This window comes from Peromyscus eremicus, chromosome 5 (assembly GCF_949786415.1).
Source record: "Peromyscus eremicus chromosome 5, PerEre_H2_v1, whole genome shotgun sequence".
In the NCBI taxonomy this organism is placed as follows: domain Eukaryota; kingdom Metazoa; phylum Chordata; class Mammalia; order Rodentia; family Cricetidae; genus Peromyscus; species Peromyscus eremicus.
This window is the reverse complement of record NC_081420.1, coordinates 536,271-555,908: the sequence shown is the minus strand read 5'-3', so window position 1 is coordinate 555,908 and position 19,638 is coordinate 536,271. Positions and strand designations below refer to the sequence as shown.

The 19,638-nt window shown below is 43.5% G+C and overlaps 1 protein-coding gene across 3 annotated transcripts in view; it reads right to left on the bottom strand.

The window, feature by feature from the left end:
* Positions 1 to 6,860, bottom strand: part of Prxl2c (peroxiredoxin like 2C) — a 73,468-nt gene extending 66,608 nt beyond the window's left edge. Inside the window, exons 1-4 of one of the 3 annotated variants that reach the window (XR_009379228.1) lie at positions 6,625 to 6,858; positions 6,399 to 6,467; positions 2,948 to 3,001; positions 2,679 to 2,784 (exon numbers count right to left, since the gene is read on the bottom strand). Coding sequence is in view for 2 of the 3 variants with exons in the window: in XM_059262741.1 (XP_059118724.1) it covers positions 2,679 to 2,784; positions 2,948 to 3,001; positions 6,399 to 6,467; positions 6,625 to 6,816 (421 nt within the window). In the remaining variant the exon portion in view is untranslated. Of the gene's footprint in view, positions 1 to 2,678; positions 2,785 to 2,947; positions 3,002 to 6,398; positions 6,468 to 6,624 lie in introns of all 3 variants that reach the window. The other 2 variants (XM_059262741.1, XM_059262740.1) reach the window with 2 other exon arrangements.
* Between the last annotated feature and the right edge of the window lie 12,778 nt (positions 6,861 to 19,638).

The window sequence follows — 19,638 nt, the reverse complement described above, 5'->3', positions numbered from 1 at the left end:
TCTGCCATCTCATTTCCTCTCTCCACCCAGCTACATCACTTCCTCTTCCTGCCCAGCTCTGTCACTTCCTGTCTGTCTGTCCAGTCCTCCAGACCTTTATGGTTAGTGCTGGGATTAAAGGTATGTACCACCCATGCTTAGATCTGTTCCTAGCATGGCCTTGAACTCAGAGATCCAGACGAATCTCTGCCTCCCGAGTGATAGGATTAAAGGCCTGTGCCATCACTGTCTGGCCTCTATGTCTAATCTAGTGGCTGTTCTGTTCTCTGATCCCAGATAAGTTTTATTAGGGTACACAATATATTGGGGAACAAATGTATCACCACACATCTCCTCCATCACAGGCCTCTAAGCTGCACTGAAATCCCTGGAAGGCAGAGGCTGTCCTTCATCATCTTTCCTCAAGGAGTATCCAACACATGGGTGTCACAATAAGAACACAATAATTGTTGAGAATGACTGACTGGAATCTGACTTCTCATATCCAGTATTTCAGAAACCAAGTCTAGCCTACAAAAAGACAAACAGGTCGATTCAGCTGGGCTTGATGATGAATCCATCATCCCTGCACTCAGGAGGCACACAGCAGGACCACAAGCTCAAGGTCAGACTGGGACTACAGAGGAGACCCAATCTTAAAAGTAAAGGATTAGGTTGTTTGGTCATCTCATGACAGTGTAATGTCCAGGCAGTGGCATGGCTACTGTTTACTACTCGTAGTCAGCTCTGTAGTGAGAGGGGGAGGGCAGAGATATGATACAGCAAGAAGGGGGTGTGAGTAAGTTCAAAGACACAAACAAGGCCAGTGTAAGAAGAAAGCCATGACTGTTAAGGATATTGGGGTCACTAAATAGAATCTCTGGCTCTTCACAGACAGAGGAATGCTGCTTTGAGGGTAGGACCCCAAAACTTGAGCCTCAGACTTGTGAAAATGTAAATCCATCTGAAAGAAGAGCCTGAACTGACAGTACTACTGAGGGGTTCTCTGTCCAAAAACAACTGCTCAGGTGTCTGCCCAGGTTAACAACTAAGATTCAGGTCATCATCACTGTTGTAGAAGGGGGCCACTCTGCAATTTGAGCTGGTAGAGCTACACAGCATTGCCTATGTGGTTTTGTGGACACAAGAAATGCAGAAGTTATGAGGCTGTGACAGCTTGTACCAATGTCCCACAGAGCCATTGGGGCCAGGCAATGTGTGGCAGTGTCACATTCCTTGCAAGTAGCTTGAGAGGCCATTGCATAGTTGTGAAGGTGAAACTTAAGTTGCAATGGGAATCCCAGGATACTAAAGATGCCAGGACTGTGGGACATCTGCTAAAGAAGGCCTCAAGTGGTGGCGTACGCCTTTAATCCCAGCACTCAGGAGGCAGAGCCAGGCGGATCTCTGTGAGTTCGAGGACAGCCTGATCTACAGAGTGAGATCCAGGACAGGCACCAAAACTACATGGAGAAACCCTGTTTCGAAAAACCAAAAAGAAAGCCTCAGGCAAATAAATGAATACATTTAATTAATATAGATAGATAGATAGATAGATAAAAAGCAAGCCTCAGACATGGGGTAGAGTCAGCTCAACAGAAAGGCAACAGGTGTGCAGACTGTAGAACTGGATGGGTGGGGCTGCCTAAGCTTGTTGGAACATAGAAGATTGCAGGATTTGGTGCTAGTCCTGTTGTGTTTTGGTCTTTCCTTGCTGCCCTGTTAGTTTTCTGTCAGCTTGACACAAACTCAGACATATCTGGGAAGAGGGAATCTTAACTGAGAAAATGCCTCCATAAGATTGGCCTGTAGGCAAGTCTGTGGGGAATTTTCCTAATTAATGATTGATGTGGGAGGGTCCATCGCACTGTGGGTGGTATACCACCCCTGGGTAGGTGATCCTAGGCTGTCTATTAGCTTTCCTTTCTTTCTTTCTGGGAGTCTTTACTCTGTACCATTATATATTGTAAAATTAATAAAATATGTAAAATTAAAAAATTTTTTTACAGGGAGCTCACAGTTAAGAGCCTGAATCTCAGAAGAGCCTTTGGGCGGCTGCTGCTGCTGCTGCTGCTTCTTTTCTTCTTCTTCTTCTTCTTCTTCTTCTAGATTTATTTGTTTATTATGTATACAGTGTTCTGCCTACATATGTCCCTGCAGTCCAGAAAAGGGCACCAGATCTCATTACAGATGGTTGAGAGCCACCATGTGGTTGCTGGGAATTGAACTCAGGACCTCTGGAAGAACAGTCAGTGCTCTTAACCACTGAGCCATCTCTCCAGCCCCAGCCTTTGGGCTTCTGAACAGTGTTGATACCTTAGACTCCCTTTGCTAAGAATTTTTTTTTAAGATTTATTTTTATTGTTATTATTATCTAAAAAATAATATGTAGGTGTGTGTGTCTGTATGTGTGTATGCACTCATGTGTGCAGGAGCCCTTGGATGCCAAAAGAAGATGTCAGATTCCTCAGAACTAGAGTTACAGGTTGTTGTGAGCCAATATGCTGGTGCTGGGACCTGAACCTAGGTCCTCTGCAAACGTAGCAAGTGCCCTTAACCACTGAGCTATCTCACCAGCCCCTCTGATACCTTTTTTGTCACAGCAACAGGAAAAGTATCAAACACAGCTTCGCTAGTCACATATGGCCTAGTGTGAGAACACACAAGTGTTTGAGACAATTGTATGTGAAAGGTCTTACCTGAGGAGGAAATTTCTTCACCTCTTTTCATTCCCAATCTTTTATAAATTTCTCTCTCAGGATCAACATAGATTTCATGAGAATATCCAGTTAGTTTGCAGAAAGGCTAAAAAGAGAATAATTGGAATTTCTATAAGAACAATGGAGAGAAAAGTAATGGCAATCCAGCTTTCTGCCAACAGAGACTACGCCAATGGGCTCAACAAATTCAATTTTTGTATCTGAAACATATTTAACATGGTGGTGCCTCAGGTTTGCTAGATAATTACCTCAATATGATGGTATGATGACTGTCCAATCACTATGAGGGTTACATCTGCTTCCTTTGGGAGAAAGAGGGACAAATACATATTATCAGAAAGTATGTCTTAAGAACTTTCCCTAAAGCAATTCTTTTGTTTTGTTCTAATGCCACCTATAGGCTTCTAGAAGAATAGAAAACAACAAAATTGCATGAGTAGAAAGAAATATATGGTACAATATGTGAGTAATTCAGATGATTTGTTTTCTCTATGTAAGAATTTCAAGACTTAAACATTAAACATAAAACTACTAGAAGAAAACACAGGGAGAAATTCAGTATATCACTGTTTGGGCAATAATTTGGCTCAGAGAGTAAAGATGCTACCATGCCTGATGACCTGAGTTCCATTTCAGGGACCCACATGGTAGGAGAGAACTGACGTCTGCAAGCTGTGTGACCTCCACACATGTACATATAAATCAATAAAGCACAGCAACAAAAGTAAACATACAAAGAAGGTTGTGCTATTCTATACAGCAAAAGAAACAACAGAGAAAAGACACAACCTACTGACTGGACTAAGAAAACCCATGCGAATTATGTACTTGTCAAGAGATTTAAATCTATGCTATGAATTCAAACATAGCAAGAATACAACCCAGTTTCAAAAATGGACAAAAATGGGCTAGGGATCAGGGCTTGTCTAGTATGCACAGGGTCTGGATTTGATCTCCAGTAATGAGGGGGCTAAGACTTAAATAGACAGTTCTCAAAAGACAGAAGACAAACAGCCAGTAGCTATATGAAAAATTCTTGGGCTAGGGAGATGGCTCAGTGCTTGCATAGGGATTTGAGTTCTATCCTCAAGATCCATGCAAAAAAGCCAGTGCAGCTGCATGTGTTGTAATCCCAGCAATGGGGAGGTGGAGACAGGTGGATCCTGGGGCTTCCAAAACAGTTAGCCCATTCAAATCAGCAAGCTCCAGGTCAATGAGTGATGCTATATAAAAAACAAGGTGATTCCAGGAAAGGCACAAAGCTACACAGAGAAACCCTGTCTCAAAAAACCAACCAACTAACCAATCAATCAATAAATAAAAAACAAGGTGAATGGCACCTGAGGAACAACACCTGTGGTTGACCTCTGGCCTCCATGCACATGAACTTGTATACACATGCATACAAATTTGTACACTCTCAACACAAAAAATATTGATCGCTAATCATTAGAGAAATGGAAATGAAAACAGCAATGAAATATCTATGCACCCCAGGAGAGATGCTACTAATCAAAAAGAGGTAAAAATGAGGACATGGAACAAAGAGAACCCTTGCATGGTGTTGATAAGAATAAATTAGTACAGCCTTTATGGAAACAGTACACAGGCTCTTCAAAAAATTAAAGACAGAGCTACCACATGATCCAGAATTGCCACTGTTGTTATACATCAAAAGGAAAAAAAATGCACATGCAAAGAGACCCCACACTTCCATGTTCACTGCAGCACTATCAACAGCACCTAAGATAAGGACTCAACCCAAGTGTCCGTCAGTGGATAAATGCATAAAGATAAGTGTGGTATCCCTATGAAGTAGTATCCAACCATGGAAAAGGAGTGTTTTTTTTTTTTTTTCCATTTGTGAAAACACGGAGGACATTATGCTAAGTGAAATAAGCCAGGAACAGAAAGACAAGTACTAGACCATTCTACTTATGATACATATGGATTCAACAGTCTAACTCATGGAGGTAGAGAACAAAACAGTGGTTATCACAGGCTGGGAGAAAGAGGATGGAGCATCCAGAAAATTGTTCAAAGGGTACAATTTCAATTAGACATGAGGAAGAGGGATCATTTTAGAAATTTACTGTCTAGCACAATGACATAGTGACTAGTAATGTGCTGTCTATTTCAAAATCAGCAAAAATACATCTACTTTAAAATTTCTTTGTGTTTTGATAGCCTGGTGTGGTGGCTTGAATCCACCTTGAATCCCAGCACTTGGGAGGCAGAGGCAGGCGGATCTGTGAGTTTGAGGCTAGCCTGGTGTACAGAGTGAGATCCAGGACAGGCACCAAAACTACACAGAGAAACCCTCTCTCGAAAAACCAAAACAAACAAACAAACAAAAACCCAACAACCCCCAAAAAAATCACCAATGAAAACACCACACACACACAGAATGGAAATGCAATCAGCCATAAAGAATGAGGTCATGATAACTGCAGGAAATGGGTGGAAATGGACATCATCATGCCAATTAAAGAAGCCACATAAGACAAATGTGGTATGTTTTCTCTCACATGCAGAATCTAGGTTTAGATTTATATGCATGTATTTATGTAGGGTATGAAAGTAAAGAGGAGGCTGAGAGGACAGGTCTAGGGGTAGGAGGGAATGAGAGGGTAAAGGAATATAAAGACATGTTTCAAGAAAGCAAAGGAAAAGATCAGTGTGGCTCTGGAGGAAGAGAGAAGCCAGAAGGAGTGGCAGGAAATAAGAACAAAGTATTCATGTATGAACATATCACAATAAGACCCATTTGTATGTTAAGTAAATCAACAATGTCAATAATATTAGAAATGTTAGGTTGATGTAATGCCTTTACATTGTAAAGATGCTTCAGAATATTGTAAACAAAAGGAATAGAAGGACAGGCAGAACAGGTAATTTTGTTCTCATACATCCTAATTGATAAATGTGTGGTGAAAATAAATCTGTTTTACAAATGCCCAGTGTCTTCCACTCAGATCTTCCATCCACATCTGGATGTCTTCCACTCACATCTTCACATCTACATTTTCACATCTTCCCACATCCACATCTGGATGACTTCCACTCACATCCTCACATCTACATTTTCACATCTTCCCACATCCACATCTGGATGACTTCCACTCACATCCTCACATCTACATTTTCACATTTTCCCACATCCACATCACATCCACATCTGGATGTCTTCCACTCACATCTTCCATCCATATCTGGGGACTGAAGAAAAACAGGGTCAAGGAACTTGCAACTTAAAGGCAAATACAAATCTGTACTTCTAAGATATGTCAACATTTTCCTATAATGAATAACTATTTGGGTTATAAAGTTAAAGGGTCAAAAACATCAGGCAGATGAAGCCTGTGTTTTGTTTTGATTTTGCATTTTGTTGTTGTTGTTGTTATTGTGTTTTTGTTTTTTGTAGCTTTGGAGCCTGTCCTGAAACTCACTCTGTAGCCCAGGCTGGCCTCGAATTCACAGAGGTCCGCCTGGCTCTGCCTCCCAAGTGCTGGGTTCTTATGCAACATTTGGGTCTGACACAGGCAGCTTACAGGTAACAAAAATTATGATAGTACGTTCTCAGGAGGGCGCAAAGGAGCGCATTAGGTCTCTGCCCCACTAGAGCATGGAGGAGGAGAGGACACCCACTCACAGCTCACCCTGTCGCACTGGCCACTGCCGCTCACTCAAGAAACTTACTTGGAGGAAGCTCTTGGGGATTTTGGCCAGATCCTCCACGTATTCTTTACAGACGTAACACAAGAAATGCTGAAAGGCAACAATGCATAAGAGCACGTCAGCAAGGCAGCAGCCAGGTTTCACAAGGTTCAGGCGCTTGATTCCGGGCGAAGTGCTGCCCTCACACTGACCCAGGCGCCGGGCAGCCTCCGGGAGGCCCTTCCCGTCCCGCCCCACCGGTGCTCACCCTCACGAACACCACCACCGCCCGCCGCTCCCGGAACAGCGCGCCGAACGTCACCCGTCTCCCGGACGCGTCCAGCACCGGCAGCTCCGCCACGGCGTCTGCCAGTGGCTGCCCGCGCTCCGTGTCCGAGCCGCTCGGGCTCAGGACCCGACCTGCGCAGCCGCTGACCTGCCGCGTCACTGGCGCGGCCATAGCGGAGGCGGGCGACCGCTCAGGTCCACCAGGGGCCGCGGGGGGCGGGGCCAAGAGGGCCGAGGTCCAGCTGAGGCTGGAAGCTGGGCCACACCGGCGGAGGCGGGGTCACAAGGGTGGCGAGGGGCTGGTTTTTCAGGAGGCGGAGCCACGCAGGGCTGGATTGATCCTTAGGAGGCGTGGCTACGGGGGTTAGGGCGGAGCTACGGGAGGCGGGGTGGGGGTGTGGCCAAGGGAGAGGAGTGTGATTATGGGAGGTGAGGCTGTGTTAGTCCCTCTTTTACTGCCTACCAAACTTCCTAGCTAAAAAGGTCTGGAAAGATAGATCAGTGATTAAGAGCTCTGGCTTCTTTTGTAGAGAACCAGGATTCGGTTTCCAGCATCCACATAGCAGCTCACAATTGTAACTCCAGTTCCAGGGTATCTGATACCCTATTCTGGCCTCCATAGGCACCATTCAGAGTGCCTACTGCTCTTGCAGAGATCCCGAGTTAGATTTTTAGTACCCACACCAGATGTTCACAATTGCCTGTAACTTCTGACACCCTCTTTGGGGATGCAGGCATCTGCACTCACAGAGAGGGAGAGGGAGGAAGGGAATTAAAACTAGAACAATTCATTAATAAATTTAAATTAATAGACAGGCGGTGGTGGTGAACACCTTTAATCCCAGCACTCGGGAGGCAGAGCCAGGAGGATCTCTGTGAGTTCTAGGCCAGCCTGGGCTACCAAGTGAGTTCCAGGAAAGGCGCAAAGCTACACAGAGAAACCCTGTCTCGAAAAACCAAAAAAAAAAAAAAAAAAAAAAAAGAACAATTCATTAATAAATTTAAATTAATAGACAGGCGGTGGTGGTGAACACCTTTAATCTCAGCACTTGGGAGGCAAAGGCTGGCCAGTCTCTGAGTTTGAGGCCAGCCCAGTCTACAGAGCGAGTTCCAGGACAGCCAGAGCTACATAGAAAAACCCTGTCTTGAAAGAATAAATAAATAAAATTTAAATTTCATTTTATTTATTCTGTATTCATGTGTGTGTTGTCTGTGTGTGGAAGTCAGAGGACTTTTGGGAGTTGGCTCTCTGCTTCCATCAGGTAGATCCCAAGGATTGAATTCAGATCATCAGGCTTGGTGGCAAATGTCTTTATCTACTGTGCCATTTCGTTTCCCAGGCTCAGTACCTGGTGTCTGTTTATCTCCTTCCCTTCCCCACAGGAACTACTTCAGCTGGTGTGGGTCTTCACCTGATACAGAGGCCAAAGTCATTTCCATTGACATTAAATACATACACTCTATGGGACAGCTTGTATCCAGACATTCTTCCTTACTCCACTGTGGAGTGGCAGCGCAGTTAGTTTTCCTTAGTAATCAGGACCAGTCATCACAAGCAGAGCAGTAACTCCCTTCTCTGCCTACTGCTTCAAAGGAGACCACAGAAACCACAGAAATAAATGTGCTGAGAAAGTAAAACACAGATGAATAGTACATAAAAGAAAGAATTCCTAATGCAGTTAAGGCTTCCATCCTAATTTCTCGATGAGCCCAGGCTGCATGTGGGTTCTATTTGAGTCAACTTTGGATCTTGGTAACAAAGTTTGCTTTTTTACTCCAATCAGTTCTGTGTTCGTCTGTTGAAAAACTGATTGTGGGGCTGGAGAGATTGCTTAGCAGTTAAGAGCACTGGCTGCTCTTACAGAGGTCCTAAATTCAATTCCCAACAACCTCATAGTGGTTCACAACCATCCATGGTGGGATCTGATGCCCTCTTCTGGCATAAAGTCATGCATGCAGACAGAGCACTCATACATAAAATAAATCTTTCAAAACAAAACAAAAACACAAAAAAATGTATTGCATTTATTGTATGTGTGCCTGCTTAGAGACCAGAGGACAACTTGTAGGAGTCAGTTCTGCCCTTCCATCATGTGGGGACACCTGGGATTGCAGGCTGGTTGTTAGGCCTGGCAACCGAAGAGCTGAGCTATCTCTTGGTAGCAATTATCCATTGAGCTATCTTGCTAGCATGCTCTCTTTTTAATAAAACACTCTAACTGTAGAAATTGGATTCTGAGTGCTGGTGACTTGGGTGCAATAACTCTGAAGGAGAGCTTGACCTGTATTTCATTCTCTATAACCCCAGCTCCTGAAGCCAAACTCTTCCGAGGATAGCTGATATGTTAGGACAAAGTAAAATCACAGCTCATCGTGCAGAAGTCACATAAAATATACTAGTATATGTCTTTCTTTCTTTCTCTTTTTTTTTTTTTTTTTTTTTTTTTTTTTTTTTTTTTGGTTTTTCAAGACAGTGTTTCTCTGTGTAGTTTTGGTGCCTGTCCTGGATCTCACTCTGTAGACCAGGCTGTCCTTGAACTCACAGAGATCCATCTGCCTCTGCCTCCCAAGTGCTGGGATTAAAGGTGTGTGCCACCACCTCCCGTCGAAGAACCAGTTTTTACCTACAACTGCCAGATACAATATTTTGCAAAGGGGCTGGCAAGGTGTCTGAGCTGATAAAGACGCACATGGGAGGAGAAAAAGAACTCCCAATTGTCCTCTGACCTCTAACAGGTGCTGTGGAAGGTGTGTGTGTGTGTGTGTGTGTGTTAAGAAATGTTTCACAATGAATTTTGTTGGAGTTACTGGAAATATCCAATAGATGGCACTGTTTACATTTATACATGGAAGACTAATACATGCACATTTGTTCATTTGCATTTTGCTTTAGGGAACTCTTAACTAAAAATGGTCTTTTGGGGACCTAGTTCCTTATTTGTTAACCATTCTCATTTTGGAAAATGTAGTGTCAAAAATATTCACATAGACCTGGCAGCAAAATGACATAGAATGTTGGTAGACTGTCGTTCCTAGACCCCTGGGCCTTGGCCACCCCACCATATTCTAGCAATAAACTTTTTTTTTTTTTTTTTTTTTTTTTTTAAAGATTTATTTATTTATTATGTATACAGCATGTATGACCAGAAGAGGGCGCCAGATGGTTGTGAGCCACCATGTGGTTGCTGGGAATTGAACTCAGGACCTCTGGAAGAGCAGTCAGTGCTCTTAACCTCTGAGCCATCTCTCCAGCCCCGCAATAAACTTTTCTTAGCAGACAGTGGACTCATTCAGTTACAGGAAGACCTTGCTAAGAACTTTGAACATATATGCTGAGCCATAGTTGGCCCTTTACAGCTTCTGTGGGAAGTGCTGACAGCTGTGCTTGGGGCTTACCCCCTGGGCAAGGGTTAAGCCTCCCCAGGAAATCTTCCTGAGAAAGGAGGTGGGAAATGAGAACTCCAAAATTCTAAGACTCAGGGAGAGTATGTGAGAGTTGGCTCCATGTAGAGCACAGATGTGCTCCCATGAATATTCTGGGACTTTGGAAACAAGGCCAAATCTCTGGGGGTGGGTTTGGCTACAGCTAGTGTAACTGAGAATACACTGGCATCCTCTTGTCTAGGGGAAAGAAGACTTTCCCAGCAGTAAGATAGAAAAATCATGCCCATTTTGCCCCTCCCCTACTTTTTAGGGTTGGACACTACAGGTAGAGCTGTCCAACAAGGGTTTCCTGGGTAGTGGGGCAGACATACAGTTCTCTTTGGTAAGTGTGGTTCCAGGGGGAGGAGTAGAGACCTCTCCTCTACAGTGTGAGCTAAAAATGAGAAAGCTGATCTATAGGTCAGAAAACCTCAACACATATTTCTTTCTTCCTTTCTCAAATACTTTGGTTGGTCCCAGTTTATAGGCACATCTGGGTTTCTGACGTCCTTACTTCCAGAACAAGACAGAAAGCAGAGTAAGAGAACCTTTTTGAGATCAACACAAAAGTGGTAATGTTCACATTTAATTTTTTATTTAGTATTAAAGAACGAATCATGGATTTGTTGAGCTGTACAGGGGCTGGAGAAACAGTTCAGTGGTTAAGAGCACTTGCTGCTCTTGTAGAGGACCTGGGATCAGTTTCCAGTACCCACATGGCGGCTTACAGCCACCTGTAACTCCAGTTCCAGGGGATTTGATGACCTCTTCTAGCCCTCGAGGGCACCTGTACTTACTCGCACACATATACACATACACAGAGACACACATAGGCAATAAATAAATATTGTTGTTTGAGGCAGGTTTTCTCTGTGTAGCCCTGGCTATCCTGGAACTCACTCTGTAGACTAGGCTGGCCCCAAACTCACAGAGATCCTCCTGCCACTGCTTCCTGAGTGCTGGGATCAACATGTCAGGCTTTTAAAACTTTTTATGTTTCATTCTGCTACAGTCTCTCAAAAATACTGTGTGAAGACAATTCTGGCAACTCACCTGTGAGAGGGAACAGCACTGAGCCCTGCTCCTTCCTAGCTGTGTCCTAGACCGTGGATAAACTGTCACCTCATTCTGCATTGTTTTTAAGGTTTCAAAGTAGAAATAATATTTTCTGTGTTGTAGTTCTGTGACAATATGTTTACCATAGAGGAAACTTGGCATATCTCTAAATATACTATGGCAGATACGCAAGAGTAGTTCAGAATGTAGAAACCATAATTGAATAAAGAAAGAGGTGTAATGAGGACTGCAAATTTCCTATGTGTAGCTGATTACTGCATCCCCAGATATGGAGGGGAAAAGCCCTCTAGGGAAGGGGCACCCTGACAATCGCCATCTTTCTCTTCTTCCTTCTATAGGTTCATCCACAGTATTCACCATCACAGCACCTATTTGCTCTAGGTGTGACATCACCAACTCTGCCACCTCTCTGGGCAAGGGGACCATTTACTGCTTGTTTGGGGAATGACTTCTCTTTGGGGTGGAACTCCTTCCCTGCGGCTCCTTCCTTCTGCCACACACAGTCCCCTTTGACCAGGAGAAGCTGATTCAGGCCTGGGAATCAAACTGAGAGGTGTGTTCCTCACGGTGTACTTCTTTTGGATGGAAAAGTTCTTTGGCATAGAGCGCTGTCGGGTGTATTGCAGGCTCTGGGAACATTCCAGAAAGCCCAGAACAAAAATGCTCCCCTTCAGTGAGAGTCTTGTCCACATGTACTTCTCAACCAGTTTAGTGTTGTGAGGGCTGGCTACTTTGCTTCCTGAGGAGTATGAGTTTAGAAAGTTCATGGGGAGTGAAGTGTATCTGTAATTGAATCCCTCGCCCTTTGGGACTTCATCCAACACTTTTTTTTTTTTAAATTTATTTACTTTATTTATTATGTATACAGTGTTCTGTCTGCATGTATGCCTGCAGGCCAGAAGAGGTCACCAGATCTCATTACAGATGGTTGTGAGCCATCATGTGGCTGCCGGGAAATGAACTCAGGACCTTTGGAAGAGCAGCCAGCGATCTTAACCCCTGAGCCATTTCTCCAGCCCCCAATACTCATTCTTTAGTGATGAAACAGCTATAAAAAAAGATCCTGAGCCTGGGCCTTTAAGGGACCCACTCGCAATTGTGGCAGGTTTACAGATCAACGCTACAGCGATGCTGTCCTCCACAGGACGGCACTGTGTGCTCTGGTCCTGCGGCTTTTGCCTCCTACCCTTGGGGAGCATCTTCCCACCAGGATTAGTCCTCTGGTGATTAAGCTGGCCTGGCCAGCCCCACCCACAGGCGTGGCTCTCCTTGCAGCCCCCATAACCTTGGAGCCCACAGCCCGGGGCAACCTGCACCTCTGCGTAGCTAACAGAGAGCACCTCTGCATAGCTAAGTTGAGAATGCGATTCCCAGAAGGCTGCGCAATAACCCTAGCTATCGTAGACTACATCTCCCAGAATGCTCCACGTCTACTAAGCCGTCTCATCCTGGTGTGTGTTTTTGGAAGGTTTAGGGAATAATAATGTACTATGGAAAGTCTCTCTTGATACCTGAAGCCCAAGTCTGCCGAGCCCCAGAGACTATGGGTTAGATTTTATAACTCAGGAGCAAATGCAATGTGTGTTCTGGAGAGCATCTTGGTGGCAGAGGACTGTAACAGCAACGCCCACGTTACTGTCACCTATTCACCATGTCCGAGCGAGGGGCTGCGGATTAAAAAATAAGGGACAAGAGACAGCGAGTCATTCGCCACGGCTGAATGCCGAATGCCCTTTATTGAAAGAGGGAGGAAACCTTAAATACAGGCTTACAGCACAATGGCGGATCCCTGGAGGGCAGAAGTTCGCTACATTTTTGCATCTAAGCTGTTTACACCAAATGCAGGATACAGGAACAAAGAACCTCCGGTTGATCAGTTAGGTGAGAAGGAAACCGGCAGGGAATCTGAATAGGGAGGACATCTGGTCAAGGTCGGCAAGCAAGGCTGCAGCCACTCACAGTGGGGGGCCAGGGCCCACAGAGGACCAAGCTGCAAAATGCATCCAGGATCAATAAGGAAAGCTTGTATATGGACTGGATATTACACCACTTATATTAAGGAAAGTTACCCTGACTTTTGTTACTTGTAATTGTACTGGGATTATGTAGGTAATTGGGGTCACTTCTTAGAGATGCATAATAAATTATTTCAAGCATACTATATATACCTCTGGGATAGAGATATAACATACACATCTACCTATTGAATAGGCGTTTTTCTTGTTTTCCACATTTTGTGTGAAGAAAATTGTAAAGCACTTGTGTGGTTGTGTGTGTGTGTGTGTGTGTGTGTGTGTGCCCGTGGAGCTCTGTAATGGGGTTCTCTTCTTCCACTATGTGAGTCCTGGAATGCACCTCAGGATGTCAGAGTTGGCAGCAAATACCTTTACCTGGTGCTAGAGAAATGGCTCAGCAGTTAAGAGCATTGGCTGCTCCTCCAAGGGACCCAGCACCCACATGGTAGCTCATAATTGTCTGTAACTCCAGTTTCAGGGGATATGACAACCTCACACCAATTGTAGCGAGCACATACCCCAGTTACGGGGGAGGAATAATCACTCTTGATTCAGACTTGGTATAACACTCATTTATTCACACAGTAAGATTACAAGCAATATTCATCCTGTCTTCCAAATGGAAGCAGGAGTACCTCTCCGGGAATACAGGTCCAGATTTGCCACGTCTGTTCCTCTGGATCTTGGGTCAGCCTTCCTCAGGTCAGCCATGTCTGCACTGGGGACAGGATCTCATGTCTCTGGCAGAGGAGAGGGCCTGACGAGCTCTGTTGGTCGGGTCTGAGGCTTCATCTTTTATATTCTTTCCTGGCTAGATTTCTAGTCTTATCCCTACTTCCACACATAGCTTATAGCTTATCACTACTCCATTTGTGGTTTACTTACATCATTCTATTGCTTATCACTCCTGACCAGGGTTGTTCACCCTAGGCCTTACATGTGTTCCTTACACCAATGCACATTAAATAAATTTAAAAAAATACCTTTACCCTCTGAGCCATCTTGCCCCATCTTGCTGGCCTTGGCCAAAATATTTTAATATGAAGCTTATACAGGGAAAACTCTGGGCTGTGATTTTTTTTGCATAGCTGTTTCCTACAGATTGAAATATTTTCTCTTGCCAAGATTCAAGAGATCTACAAAACTTCAGAGCAAAAATAGTTTGAGGAAGGAAGGTTATTTTATATCTGTTTGCATGTTGCACCAGGATTGTCAGCTTTTGTGAGCTGTCACCCATGTTGGTATATGGGGTTCTTCAGTGATGTAGACATTGGTGAGTCACTCTTGCTCCTGCAAGTAACCCCAATAATTCTATTGATTCATCAAACTAGAATTGAATCCTTTTTTGGCCTGTGGTTGATGCTTTGTCTGGGGTGAGTAGACATTTGTTCAGGTCTCTCCAAGAAGTCATGTAACACAGTTCCTAAGTGTCCTTAAATTCAGAGTGGCCAAGAGAAGACATACATAAACAGCTATTGCGAACAAAACTGTACATCGAAACAAAGTTTTGAAGACTGAGTTCACTATTATCATACAAGAATAACACCTGTGATCTGTCTCTGGAAAAACAATAAAAGCTCTTTTTTGTTGTTTTGTTTTGTTTTTTGAGACAGGGTACCTCTGTGTAGCCCTGGCTGTCCTGGAATTCAGATGTCTGCCTGCCTCTGCCTTCCGATTGCTGGGATTAAAGTTGTGAGCCACCACCACCTGGCAGTGAAAGCTATCTAATACTACAAAAATACCTGAAAGCATTCTTAACCTCAAATAAGAAGACTTACTGCAAACTGTGCCTTTTTTGAGGTACAGCTGTTCCAAACTCTAATACTCTCATCCTTCTAAAGTTGGGAACTGCATCGGAAACTTCTGAGCAGATCTGATGACAACCTCACCACTCATAACACACATAGGCAGACACATACTTTGGTTTTATGTCAGGTGTTTTAAATGGCAGTGAGGGAATGAGTTCAATTAGCAAGAAAAGGAGCAATTATTCTGACCAGTTAGTGTAATTTATGTGAATAAATTGTAAGAATAATACAATCTTAATGTGGGTCCTAAGAAAACATTAAACATATTAGAAAAGGCTATCATTGCTTTAATTAATTAATTTTTGGTTTTGGTTTTGAGACAGTCTCACTATGTAGCCCTGTTGTCCTGGAGCTCACTATGTAGACCAGGCTGGCCTCAAATTCACAGAGATCCACCTGCCTCTGACTCCTGAATCCTAGGATTAAAGGCATGTGCCACCATGCCTGGCTAATTTCTTTTTTTAAAGCATACTTTGTGTGTGTGCTTGTTTGTGCAGGCTCCTACATGCCATAGCATGTGCAGTGGGGTCATAGGACAAGTCTCAGGGTTTAGTTCTCACCTTCCATCTTGTTGAAGCAGGGGTCTCTTGTTTCTGCTGCAGCACTGTTCAGTCCAGGCTAGCTGGCTTGAGAGCATCCAGGAAGCCCTCCTGTCTTCATTGCCCACCTCACTGTAGAAATGATGGGATTATAGATACTGCCACATCAGGCTTTTTGCATGGGTTCCAGGGATGGGAACTTGGGTTGTCAGACTTTCATGACTAGTGCTTTTACCTGCTGAGCCATCTCAACTGCCCAACAATATAATTCAACAAAATTCCAACCAGCCACCTAAAATTTCTTTGTGCATTTTTTTTTGGGGGGGGCATTGTTTCTTGACCTAAAGGAACCATTCCAACTTTTATTTTAATAAAAAACTGTAGTAATGATCAGATAATAACTAAAAGCATATCTATATTGACTTGTTTGCGTGAGTATTTCAAAAGTGACTGCAGCAAAAGCTCCAGTCCAGGAAGAGGAGAAAGACAGAACACAGCAGGCACCAGAGGGAGCTCTAGTGTCCACAGAACAACAGGCAGGCATTGTAGTAATATAACAAATCATTTTCATAGAGATTCAAGCTACAAGCAAATTGAAGACAATTTATAGTCTAAAATTGCTATCATTCCTAATTTTACTTTACTTTTTGTTTGTTTGTTTTTTCGAGACAGGGTTTCTCTGTGTAGCTTTGCGCCTTTCCTGGATCTCACTCTCTAGACCAGGCTGGCCTTGAACTCACAAAGATCCGCCTGCCTCTGCCTCCTGAGTGCTGGGATCAAAGGCGTGCGCCACCACCGCCCTTCTTACTTTACTTTTTTTAATGACAGATTCTCACTATATAACCAGGATGGCTTTAAGCTTACAGAGATCTTTCTGCCCCTCCTCCCAAGTACTGGGTTTAAAGGTGTGCACCACTATGCCCAGTGCTAAGTTCTTAAAGTAAACACAGGTTGTAAGATGTAGCAGGAGCCGGGCGGTGGTGGCGCACGCCTTTAATCCCAGCACTCGGGAGGCAGAGCCAGGCGGATCTCTGTGAGTTCAAGGCCAGCCTGGGCTACCAAGTGAGTTCCAGGAAAGGCGCAAAGCTACACAGAGAAACCCTGTCTTGAAAAAAAAACAAAACAAAAACAAACAAAAAAAAAGATGTAGCAGGAATCTTAAAAGGTCTTATTAATTAAATCAAACCTGAGGCCAGTTATTGGGGTGAACACTGGAAGATCAGAGAGACAGAACAAGCCACAGCTAACCTCACCTGGCCAATTTCTCAGCTGATCTGTTTCCTCAGATTGGAGGCCTCTGAGTCCTCATCCAGAATGGTTCTGAGCTGAACTGTTGATCCAAAGCCTGAAAGCTTAACCAACCAAATGCTTATTAAACAGAGGTTAGGCGGTGGTAGCACACACCTTTAATCCTAGCATTCCAGAGGCAGAAATCCATCTGTTCAAGGATACAGCCAAGCATGGTGACTCACGCCTTTAATCCCAGGGAGTGGTGGTAGAAAGCAGAAAGGTATATAAGGCGTGAAGACCAGAAACTAGAAGCATTTGGCCTGGTTAAGCTTTTAGGTTTTTTTTGAGCAGCAGTTCAGCTGAGACCCATTCTGGATGAGGACTCAGAGGCCTCCAGTCTGAGGAAACAAGACCAGCTGAGGATCCAGTGAGGTGAGGTAGCTGTGGCCTGTTCTGTCTCTCTGATCTTACAGCATTTGACCCCAATAACTGGCCTCAGGTTTGATTTTATTAATAAGAACTTTTGAGATTCATGCTACATCAAATGCCTTTTTCTTTTTTAAGACAGTTTCTCTGTGTAGCCCTGGCTATTCTGGAACTTGATCTATAGATCAGGCTGGCCTTGAACTCAGAGATCGACCTGTCTCTTTCTTCTGCCACCTGCCTCTACCTCCAGAGTGCTGGGATTAAAGTATGCACCACCATGGCCCGGCTTGTAAAATGCCTTTTTAAAACCATGACTATACAGCTCCTCTCCAAGTCAATGCTCCTATGCTATGCCACTAGCCTAGCTGGGCTGGGAATCTTCTCTAGTATTTACTGAGCATTTGGACAACTTCTTCGAAATGTGTTTTAATATTTTCCTTTTATACCCAATTAATTGAGTTTGTATTATCATAAATGTTATTTCTTTTTTTAAATAAATCAATCTTTTTTTTAATTCTTCTTTTTTTTTTTTAAGATTTATTTATTATGTACACAGAAGAGGGTGCCAGATCTCATTACAGATGGTTGTGAGCCACCATGTGGATGCTGGGAATTGAACTCAGGACCTCTGGAAGAGCAGTCGGTGTTCTTAACCTCTGAGCCATCTCTCCAGCCCAAATGTTATTTCTATGTAAATGTTACTCCTTTGTCAGATATACCCACTAGAGATATACTCTTCTGATCTCTGGTTTTTTTGTTTTTTTTTTTTCCGGGGGGGGGGGGATCTGGAGGCTAGAGATGAAGCTCAGTTGGTGAGTGCTTGAGTAGCAGCACAAAGCCATGGGTTTGATCCTAGTACCTCATCAACCAAGTGTAGTGGCACACACATGTAATCCTAGCACCTGAGAAGTGGGGTCTAGAGGATTAGATCTTCAATATCATCTTTATCTACATAGTGAGTTCAAGGGTGGTCTGGACTACATGAGACTGCTGAAAACAAAACAGGACAACAATAACTTTAACAAGTAGTTTTATTATAGAAAAATTTAAATAACATCGTATTTAATTTCATGCTTTTTTTTTTTTGGTGTGTTCTGTTTTTAAAAATTCAGTATACCACAAAGTAAAACTAGTTTCTTCAGTTTTTTTAAAAACAAATTTTGTACTTATTTTTGCTAACATATATAATTTACCTTGAATAATTTTTAGTTAGATTTACTCAATTTTTATGTATGTTTTGCCCGCATGTGTATATGTGTACCACTTGCATGCCTAGTGCCCATGGAGGTCAAGAGAGGGTGTTGGATCCCCTGGAACTGAAGTTAGAGATGGTTGTAAGCTGCCATGTGGGTGCTGGGAATTGAAAGCAGGTCCTCTCAAAGAGCAGCAAACATGCTTAACTTTTGAGCCATTTCTTCAGCCCTGAATAAATTATATATATATATGGTTTGTTTTTTTTGAGACAGAGTTTCTCTGTGTAGCTTTGTGCCTTTCCTGGAACTTGCTTTGTAGACCAGGGTGGCCTCAAACTCAGAGATCCACCTGCCTCTGCCTCCCGAGTGCTGAGATTAAAGGCATGCGCCACCACTGCCTGGCTAAATTTTATATATTAAAGATCAAGGTGTACAAACATATATGAATATCTGGTTATCTTAGCACCAGTTTTGAAAATAATTATTCTTTGCCCATCCAGTTACCCTGGGACAAATGACGACTTTCAGGTGTATCACAGAGGGTGTGAAGAAGGAAGGACCATACTCTTTCACATAAAGCAAGATAAGGGATGGGTAGATTGCAGCTTTTCTTGAATACCTGAGGTATGTGAGTCACAGGGCAAAAGCTGACCAGAATGTAGTGTAGGGGTATTGTGTTCCCCAAAATATTGTGCACGCTAATAAACTTATCTGGGGCCACAGAACAGAACAGCCACAATATTAAACATAGAGGTTAGGCAGTAGTAGTACACGCCTTTAATCCTAGCATTCCAGAGGCAGAAATCTACCTGATCTCTATGTGTTCAAGGATACAGCCAAGCATGGTGACTCACGCCTTTAATCCCAGGGAGTGATGGCAGAAAGCAGAAAGGTATATAAGGCGTGACGACCAGAAACTAGAAGCTTTCAGTTGGTTAAGCTTTCAGGCTTTCGAGAAGCAGTTCAGCTGAGATTCATTTGGATGAGGACACAGAGGCTTCCAGTCTGAGGAAACAGGATCAGCTGAGGAATTGGCAAGGTGAGGTAGCTAGCTGTGGCTGGTTCTGCTTCTCTGATCTTCCAGTATTCACCCCAATACCTGGCTCCGGGTTTTATTTTCATTAATAAGAACCTTTAAGATTCATGCTACAATGTAGAGAGTGCCAAACACTACAGAACATGATTGCTAGGTAACTGAAATGATCATATAAATTAAAATGCTGGATATAAAGTACAGTGTCACAAATGAAGGACTGCTTCCCAGGGAATACTAGTACACCCAA